This window comes from Camelus dromedarius, chromosome 18 (genome assembly GCF_036321535.1).
Source record: "Camelus dromedarius isolate mCamDro1 chromosome 18, mCamDro1.pat, whole genome shotgun sequence".
Classification (NCBI taxonomy): Eukaryota; Metazoa; Chordata; class Mammalia; order Artiodactyla; family Camelidae; genus Camelus; species Camelus dromedarius.
In genome coordinates, this window is record NC_087453.1 from 21883423 (window position 1) to 21893924 (window position 10502).

At 41.2% G+C, this 10502-nt stretch overlaps 1 protein-coding gene across 3 annotated transcripts in view; it reads right to left on the reverse strand.

The window, feature by feature from the left end:
- Window positions 1-4883, reverse strand: part of TTLL9 (tubulin tyrosine ligase like 9) — a 37110-nt gene extending 32227 nt beyond the window's left edge. For 2 of the 3 annotated variants that reach the window (XM_064475791.1, XM_064475792.1), the window contains exons 1-2: window positions 4798-4857; window positions 1991-2034 (exon numbers count right to left, since the gene is read on the reverse strand). In XM_064475791.1, coding sequence (XP_064331861.1) covers window positions 1991-2034; window positions 4798-4812 — 59 coding nt within the window. In that variant the 5' untranslated portion in view covers window positions 4813-4857. Of the gene's footprint in view, window positions 1-1990; window positions 2035-4797 lie in introns of all 3 variants that reach the window. The other variant, XM_010993897.3, reaches the window with a different exon arrangement.
- Window positions 4884-10502: the final 5619 nt, after the last annotated feature.

Below are 10502 nucleotides of genomic sequence, written 5' to 3' on the forward strand. Positions count from 1 at the left end.
TGTGCATATACTCTACATCCAGCAATTCTATCCTATCTATATCCCCGATAGAGATACCCTAGACACGTACTAGACAATATACATACAAGGCTGTTCATTTGTAATGGTTAATTTCTTAATGGCAATAACCTACAGCACACGCTGTGGGCAGTCCATCCTTGTCCCTTGGGCATTCACCATTCCTGCGCATGCCAATCAGAGGGCTTTCCTCTGCCAGCACCTGCAGCTCTTTGCCTGGGGGCTTTTTCTAGCCCCTAGTCTGCTCAGCCAGTGCTTGAAGTAGATCTAAGGTACCAGGGAGTTAACTGCCCTCCCCTAATAGCATACAACCAATGATGACTGCAGTTGATGGGTAAATCCTCCAGCTCTCTCATCACTCATTTGGGCTAAGTCTGCAGTGTGTTCTATGCTATCTCCTAGGAATCCCCAGTGGGATGGAGACCCACTTGCCCACAGCAATAACTTGTCAGTAATGCACCTTTTATTGGTTTCCTTCCCTTAGCTGTTTCACTTCCCTACTTCCTGACAATGCTTACTGGAATCACCTTCCAAATAAACAGCTTGCTCTTATATCCTTGTCTCAGGGTTCGCTTCTGGAGGAAACCAATGCTAAGATACAACTTAAGTGCCTTTCAAGAGGAAGATATGAATAACTTGTGGTATATAATGGAACTTATACAGTAGTTAAAATGTATCCAGAGCAACAAGCACCAACATGGATATATCCTGAAAGTATAATTTTGTATGACAAAAGCAGGGTGTAGAATAATAACAGTATAATGCCACGTATGCAACTTGTATTCCTAGCCACTCATGAAACTAGGGTGTCCATGTGACGCAATTCTGGTCAATAAGATAAAGGCATAAGACTGCTAAGGAGGGAGGGTTCCTGGGGAGCATCTGTTCCTTTGATTCAAAAGAAAGACAGAGAGAGAGAAGTGGCATGAGTCTTCCCTCCCCTCTTCTTCCCATCTTGATCATGACAAGAAGGCTGGAGCTACAGCAGCCACCTGGTGTCCATTAGGTAAAGGTCAAGATAATCACAAGTACTAGCTCTGACATTGCTGAACCATTGCACCAGTTCTCCAGACTCTTTGTCACATGAGAAAAATAAATACAAAATTTTAAAGTTACTATTAGTTGGGTTTCCTATTAGTTGCAGCTGAGCACATTTCTAACTGATATCTCTCCTAATAAAATAGATGGATGAGTCCTGTTAACCAAAGTTCTCTTTGTTTTGTTGGGGTGGGAGTGACTGTGTAAGTTCTGAAGAGAAAGAAGGCAAAGGAGATGGTGCTGCATGAGAAAAGGGCCAGAACCATGCATGCCCTCCCCAGAGGTGGTGTAACCAAGAAGGACTTTAGAAAGGATAGAAATATTAATGAAATATGGAATCGAAAAATCTAAAATATTTGCCATGGTGTGTGCAATGTAAACTACCTCTTCTAACTCCACACAAAAATCTTCAGTAAAGTCTACATTGCTCACTCCTGCTTTGTGCAAGTGGATTCTGTCTAGGAACTCCAAAGAGATGCTGAGTTCTGCATCCAGGTTATTGATGCAGAGCGGACGCAGAGGATCGGGGTGGAGTTGACATTTGAGTTATCAAGTTAACTTCACACGGCTGTTGAAGGAGGCTAGAGAGCACAGTTAGAACAATGTGAGTCCAACAAGCTCTGCCACTAACTGATCCGATGGTCCTGAGCAAGTAACTTAGCCTCTCTGTGCTTCAGTTTCCCCACCTGTAAAATGACATTTTTATGTATTACTTCAAATAATTGTGCTAACTATTCAATGAGGTATACAAGTAAAGTGTCTAGCCCAGTGCCTGGCACAAAGTAAACGCTCAATAAATATTTATTTTTTAGTATTATCATTACTGAAGTAAAGAAGAGGGGAAGGAGGGATGGACGAAGGGATGGAAGAAAAGAAAGAAGGAAGGAAGGAAGGAGTTGGTTCTGTGTATATTGGATTGGGTAGGACCACTCACCGCTCTTTTCCCTTTGGCAATCCATGGCCTTTGTAATTCTGATTCTGTTATGAGAAAAGGAAAGTGATTATTTTTGAATATCCACCCTGTCTTCCCAGCTCAACTTACTGGAGATATTAAAATGCTCAAACCATCAGACTCAACAGTGCCCTGATTCTAAGACATGAAGGTCCAGCCTGGCCATGTTCTCATTGGTCAACATATGCCCAGAAACATGGTCCTTGGAATGAATCCCCAAGTATCCAAGGGTCCACCTCACTGTAGGCTTACCCCACAGGCATGACTAGTATAGTGAAATATCTGGTTTTCAATGCTCCAAAGGTTCAACCATAAACACCAGTTTGAGGGCTGAACTCAGCAGTCTCTGTGAGAAGGATCTGGACATTCTGCTCTAACTGTGAATTAGACCCATAAGCTAGGTCAATGACTCAAAGCAATGTTAATTCCTTCCACCCAATATAGACCTTCCAAATCCTCAAAGAGTGGTGGGCATTATTCTGGATCAACCATATCCAAAGCAGTTTGGTCCTCAGTCCTGGTAAAACTGATCCCGAAGGCAGGTATTGAGGAAGAAATGGAAATTGGTTCTATGCAGGATGATCTCTGCAGCTTAGACAGACTCGCCATCTGTATTAGTTTTCTATTGCTGCATTAAAAAATTACTAGAAACTTAGTGGCTTAAAACAGTGCAAATCTATATTTTACAGTTTCCATGGGCCAGAAGTCTGGGAACATTTTAGCTGGATCCTCTGCTCAGATCTCACAAGACAACAATCAAAGTGATGGCTATGGTTATGTTTCTCCTCTGAGGCTTGGGGTCCTCTTCCAAGATCATCCAGTTTGTTGGCAGAATTCAGTTATTTGAATTGTAGGTCTGAGGTCCCTATTTACTTGCTAGTCACTGGCTGGGGACTGCTTTCAGCTCCTAAAGGCCACATGCAGCTCATCTCGAAGTGTCACCCAAAGGCAGTTCACAACATGGATGTTTGTGTTCTTCCAGACCAGCAGGAGCGTGTCCCTCTGACTTTCAATCCTCTCCGCCTCCAAGTCAGCTATGATGGGGTCTTATGCATCGTATTGTAATCATGGTAATAACTATCCCATCAAATGCACAGGCTCCACCCACACTTAAGGGGAGGGAATTATACAAGGTGTGTATACTGGGGGTGGGAATCTTGGGGGCCACCTTAGAATTCTGCCTACCACACAATCCCACCCCTCAAAGAGCCAGTGGAAGGGGATAGAGGATACAGCTTTACAAAACCAGCAGAAATAAGCCTCCAGTAAAAGCAAGTGAAATTTTATCCTGTTTGTCCATTCAAGCCCCCCTCAACCCCTCCAGCATCAGTCAGCTGTCCTAATCTTTTTCATAGTATCTTTTATATTCTCTCATGTTCATGTATGTTTATTCAGTTGCTCCAGAGTCTTTGCCTGAGAAACTTTCCCTTTCCTCACTGAAATGCTTTGGCTCTTCTATCAAAACTCAGTTGGCTACGTCTATGTGGGTCTTTATCTCTAGAGTCTATCTTGTTCTATTGACTTATTTGTCTACTCTTATGTCACTACAACATTGTCTTAATTATCATACTTTCCAGTAAATCTTGAAATCAGGTAGCACAAGTCCTCTACTTTCTTTTTCCAAGATTGTCTTTGCAATTTGGGGTCCTCTGGACTTCAATATAAATGTTAGAATCATCTTGCTAATTTCTACCAAAAAAGGATGTTGGGATTTTTATTGGGGTTGTATTGAATGTACAGATCATATTGGAAGAAATGACTTCATAAAGTATTGAGTTCACCATTCCATGAATCTGGTCTGTCTCTTAATGTAAGTCTTTAATTTCTTTCCACAATGTTTTCTAGTTTTCAGTATGGAAATTTTTAATTAGATTTATTCATAGATAATTGATTTTGTGGTATTACTGTAAATTTTTAAATTTTCATTTCCCAATTATTTGCTGATAGTATACTGTGGTAGATAGACTAATGTTCCTTCAAAGTGTGTCCATGTCCTAATCCCCAAAATCTGTAAATATTACATTACATGGCAAAGGGAAATTAAGGTTGTAGATGGAATTATGACTAGTAAGCAACTGATTTTAAAATAGAGGGATTATCCTGGATTATCTGGATAGGCCCAATGTAATCACTCATTTTTGCTGTGGGAAGGAATTAAAGAAATAGAAGTGCCATTCATAAGAGGCAAAACACGGAATAAGAAGCAGGTTGGGGCGGGAGAGCTGGATTGTAGACTAATTCATTCCCGTCTCTGGGTCTAATCTTAACGAGTCTTGAAATGGGGGCATTGGCCTGTGCACTCCGAGAGGGCAGGGGCATGTCAGATTCACTGCTGTGTTCCCATTGGCCAGCACTGAGCTAGCCTGGGGGGGGAAATACTAATTAGCGTTTTGGGGGGGGATGGATGGATGGATGGATGGATGGACGGATGGACGGATTATGAACGGATGAGCGAGTGGCAAGCGCGCGGCGGGGTCAATAGATCTCTAAGAGATTTTCCAGGTCAGGAAATCCAAAATTCTGAGCTTCCCCCAAGGTCACAGAAATCGCTAAGTACAATTTAGAATCCTAGAGTTTGGTAAATTTCCCGCCAGCAAACCTTGTTCCTTGGCCTCGCGCAGAGGCTCCGGAGTCGCGCAGCATGATGGGACTTGTAGTCTTTTCTCTAAATTCATCATTCTCATTATAACCCGACTATCTTTACGAGGACAGGCCAACTTCTGAATCCCTCTGCGGTTTCCCTCCCTCTCTAGGGTCGATGAAACATCTGGATAGGGAAGCACTCCTACCTTCGGTCGCGACATACGATTCCCCAGGGCCGGAGCCAAACAGCCGCCGCGTTGCGCGCCAGCCTGTGCGTCTCGTTGCCAAGGCGACGGAGAGCCAGATCTGCGGCTCTGATTGGGTGAGCCAAGGGCGATCCTCTGCGCAACAAGCTGAACTGAGCGGATTGGCGCTCTTGGGTGCCAAGGCAACTCAGACACCTCTACTCCCTCAACATTTCTCTCCCAGCTCCCCTCTTCCGCGACCTGGGGTACTATCGGCTAGAGACTGGCTGCTAGCCGCGGGCACTCACTGGCCAGCGCCTCCTCCGACTGCACTTCGCTTAACCTAATAACGCTGAGTCTGACAAGTTGTCAGCTTTTGGTAAATTCGATGATTCTAAGTTTCCTTACTCGGTCTCTCACTGTTACCTGGTCAGTAGTTCACGTGGCCAATCAGTCACTTCTGATCTCTCGAAGTCTCTCTCTTCTATTCTTAGGCACCAACTTTATGCCAGGAGTCACCTCAACCCTGCAGTAGCCTCCTGACCGTCTACTAGTGCCCAGTCTGCCCTATCCATTCCAATTCATTCTCTGCACTGCTGGCAAAAAGCACTTTAAAACACAAAACCGATCTTGTCTCTCCCCTGCAAATAACCTGAAGTGGCAATTTATTCGTCATTGCACCCTGTACTGGCTCCCTGTCCTCTGCCTCACTTCCCACTACTCTGGGATCTATATACCTATATCTATATAGCTGATAAGAAACTATTTTAAAATTTTTGTTGTTTTATAGCAACAAAAAGATGTTATGTGGGAATATATCTATCAAATATATGCAAGACATTTCATTAAACAACAAATTTTTCTTAAGCATCTATTCCATGTTCTGCCCTGTTCTTGACTCTGAGGATACAGCAGTGAACAAAACCAATAAGCACACTGGAATTTATATTCTCATAGGGAAAGTTACAAAACATTAATTAAGGACATTAAATAAGGCCTAAATAAGTGGAGGGATATACCACGGTATATACCATGTGCATGGATGGGAAGACTCAATACCATAAAGAGGTGTATTTTCCCAAATCCAGTCAAGATTTTTGAGAGCCCTTGTCAAACCAAAGTGTATGTGTTAGGGCAGGGACATATTTCTCTGCCTATCAAGTCTCATTATGGTGAAGGGAGAGGCAAATATTAATTGAATACAACAGAGATCCTAGAAACAGGCACAGGTGTGTGTATGTGTGTGTTTGTGTACTTGATGTACAATAGAGGTGGCATCATAAATTAGTAGAGAAAGGAGAACTTAATAGGTGGCCCTGAGAAACTGGCTTTCCATCAGAGTAAAAAAAAAAAATGACTAATTCAAGTGGATTAAGGAATAAATATGGCAAACAAATATTTCAGACTACAGTTGACCCTTGAACAATGCAGAGGTTTGGGGCACCAACCCCCAAGCAGTTGAAAAACAGCCTGTAACTTTATGGTTGGCCCTCCCTATCCACAGTTTCTCATCTTTGGATTCAACCAACCTCTGACTGTGTAGTACTGTAGTATGTATTTATTGAAAAACTCTGCATATAAGTGGACCTGCTCAGTTCAAACCCATGTTGTTCAAGGGTCTACTCTATATCCATCTCTCTCTCTCTCTCTCTCTCTCTCTCTCTCTCTCTCTCTATATATATATATATATATATATATATATATATATATATAATTTTTATGATCTCGTGGTGAGAAACAATTTCTTAACAAAGCACAACTCATAAGGTAAAAATTGATCCATGACTCTCTCAAAATTCAAACTGCCATATAACAAAAGACACTGTAGATTGGATTAAAAGACAAATTACAGACTAGGACTAAAAATCTGCAACTTTTATAACAAAAGGCTAGTATTCAAAGAACTCCTACAAACCATTAAGAAAAAGATGCCCCCACAACCTGCAAAAGAAATGTGGGCAAAACATTAAATAGGTGACTTTTAGCAGAAGAAATTCAAATTGCCAATACACAATTGAACTACATGAATCGAAACAATTATAAGATATGATTTTAAATACATCAGCTAGACAAAAAAACATGTTTCAATGCCAAGTGTTTGTGAGCAGGTTGGGAAATGGGAATCTTTATATGCTGTTGGTACATTCACACTTCAGAGGGAATTTGGCGACATCTCATAAAGTTGAAAATGCATGTACCTTACAACCCATCAATTCTACTACTGGACATATATCCCAATAGGCTCTGTGAATACAGCCGCACAACCCTACCTTTCATTCTGCAGCAAATGTGCAATGTGCCAACTTTTTCTAAACTGTGCATAGGTCACATCTATAAGGATGTTCTTTGCAGTATTCTTATATTAGTGGAAAATATTAGAAATGATCTAAGTGTCCACTAGTAGGGTGATGGATGAATAAAATGGGATATATATTCCAATAAGAGAATACTATACAGTGATTAAAATGAATGATCCAGCTCTCTTATCAACATGGAAATAGCCCCCAAAACTATTGTTGAGTCAATAAAAGAAAGTTGTAGAATTATAAATGTTTTTAAAGGTTATAATTTGTATTAATTATAAATACACATACAAAAGTATAGTCTATATACTTATGGGTATATGGGTATTACAAGTCTAAAAGTACAGACTGGAAAGATGCAAAACCAATTCATGACAGCGTTGCCTCTGGGGAGAGAATGAAGGAGGAGGAAAGAAGAGAGGGAACTTCAACTATGTCAAGTTTATTTGAAATGTTTGTTTTTTTAAACAGCTCAGTAGAAGTAAATGGGTCAAAACAGTCTTATCTGGATTTGTTTTACAGATATGGAAACAGAGCCCTAGTGAGGGGAGCAGAACCCAGGCCTCCTAACTCCCTGTCAATTGCTCCATCTAATAATAATGACAATGATACTAACAATGATGATGATGATGATGATGACATGCTGGGTGCAGTCTCTGTAGTAGGTACTTTAAATATGTCCTTGCATATAATCTCACTACAGACCTGTAGGGTTTTTCCCCTCCGCATTTTGCAGATAGTAAAACTGAGGCCCACAGAAGTTAAGAAATTTGTTCAAGGGCACCATGGCAGAAGCTAGAGCCCACAAGGCCTTGTGAGAGGTGCTAAGCAGGTGGGACTTTATCCCAAGGGTATTGGTGAGTGTATTAGTTTCCAGTCACTGCTGTAATTACCACAAACTGAGTGACTTGAAACACAGATGCCTTAGCTTACAGTTCTTGAGGTCAGAAGTCTGAAATGGGTTTCACTAAGCTCAAATGAAAGGGTCAGCAGGGCTGAGTTCCTTCTGGAGGCTCTAGGAGAGAGTCTGTTTCTTTGCTTTTCCACCTGCCTTCCCTGGCTCATGGCTCCCCTCCCATCTTCAAAGCCAGAAATCATGCCACTCAGACCTCTGCTGCTGTCATCACATCCCTCTGATTCTCACTCTCCTGCCTCCCTCTTTCACTTTTAAGGGCTCTTATGATTACACTGGACCCACCAAACGATCCAGCATAATCTCCCCATCTCACCATCAGCTGATTAGCAACTTCAACTTCATCTGTGGCCTTAATTCCCTCTTCCCATTGAACATAACATGTTCACAATTTCCAGGAATTAGAGAATGGACATCTTTGGGGGGAACATTAATTTGCTTACCATGGTGAACCAACGAAGGGTCTTAAGCAAGGGAATGACAAGGTGAGACCTGCCTTTTAGCATCTTCATATTATTGGTTTTATAAAACAGTCACTTCGTGAGTCACTTAAGGTCAATTGTGCTTTGTGACAACTAACATTTTCAAAGGCTAAACATTACATAGATATTAAATGTTTTAAATCTAGTAACTATATTTTTTCAGCATTTTTAATCTGATAGAGTACTTTCCTACTTGTGCTTTGGTTACTCCCCCAACAATGAAGTAGAAGCATAAAGGGCTGTGATAACTGCTCCTGTATGGACAAGGAAACAGACCCAGGGGCATTCAGTCACCTGTCCAGGTTCACAGAGCTGCTAAGGCCAGGGCCACCCCGGGGAACTAGTCTTCACGCCCCTTTTCCAACGTTTCTTTATGACATTCATGGAGTGGGGCATTCTGGGAAACTCAAGTCAGATAGCACATCTTTGCTGCAATATTACATGTATAACCTGGCGCCCAATAACTATTGGTTGAATGGATGAATAATACTGGTTTCACTTCTGAGGCACAGATAGTGATTTTCAAGGCAGGAAAACTGGGAATCATCCTAGAATTCCTTCCTTTCCCCCACATCCAATCTATCTGCCTGTCAGCTATGCTGCCAAAATAATATATGCTGTGTCCATCCCCTTCTTTCCAGCTTCTTGGCTCCCACTTTGTCCCAGGGCACCATCATCTGTCATTGTCTCTCATCAGCTCTCCTCAAAGCCCAAGTCTCTGTGCTTTACCTTTCTAATCTACGCTCCAGATAGGGGCCAAAGTGACTGATGTAAACCAGATGACATAGCCTCTCTGGTTAAATTTTCCCATTGGCTTTCCACACCAAGAAGGAAACCCTAAACCCCCAATCATGGCCATACATGATCCTACGTGCTCAGACCCCCTCTCCCCTTTAGCCTCATTCTTACCACCTCCCCTTGGCTCCCTCTCCTCCAGTCCTACTGGCTCTTCCCAAAGGCCAAGCTTTCCCACCACAGGGCCATTGCTTGTCCTGTTCCTTCTGCTGGAAATCACTCTTTAAACAGCTGCATCCCTTTTACAGGTCAGGTCTTATCTCAAATGTCACCTATTTAGAGAAGTTCTTCCTGTCCCCCGTTTTGTGTCCTCCATAGAAAATTGTGACCATTTGTAAATGCTTTGTCTATTTGCTTATTTTGTTTGCCTTCTCTCCTAGACCTGATGTCCAGTATGGAGCTACCAGCCACATATGGCTGTTAAGCATTTGACATGCGGCTAGTCTCAACTGAGATGCTCTCAAGTGTAAAATACACACTGGACTTTAAAGACTGAATACAATTAAAAGAGTGTAAAATATGCCATTAACAATGTTTAAATATTGACTGCAGACTACACATTGAAATGACAATATTTTTGGCTACATTGGGTCAAATAAAAACATCCTTAACAATCTGCTTCTTTCTAAATTTTTAATGTGGCTATTAGAAAATTTAAGATTATCCATGTGGCAAACAATTTAAATGTTCATCGACAGATGACTGGATAAAAAAGCTGTGGTATAGTTATACAATGGAATACTACTCAGCTATAAAAAAGAAAGAATAAAATAATGCCAGTTGCAGCAACATGGATGGACCTGGAGATCATTCTAAGTGAAATAAGCCAGAAAGAGAAAGAAAAATACCATATATCACTCATATGTGGAATCTAAAAAAAATGAAAAAAGAAGACACTAATGAACTCATCTTCAAAACAGAAACAGATCCACAGACATAGTAAACAAACTTATGGTGGGGGGGGAAGAGGGGAGGAAGAGATAAATTGGAAGTTTGAGGTTTGCAAATATTAACTACTATATATAAAATAGATAAACAACAAGTTTCTTCTGTATGGCACAGGGAACTATATTCAATATCTTGTAATAACCTATAATGAAAAGAATATGAAAACAAATATATGTACATATATATGTATGACTGAAACATTATTCTGTACACCAGAAATGGATACATTGTAAACTGATTATACTTCAATTAAAAAAAAAGATTATCCATGTGGCTTACATTATA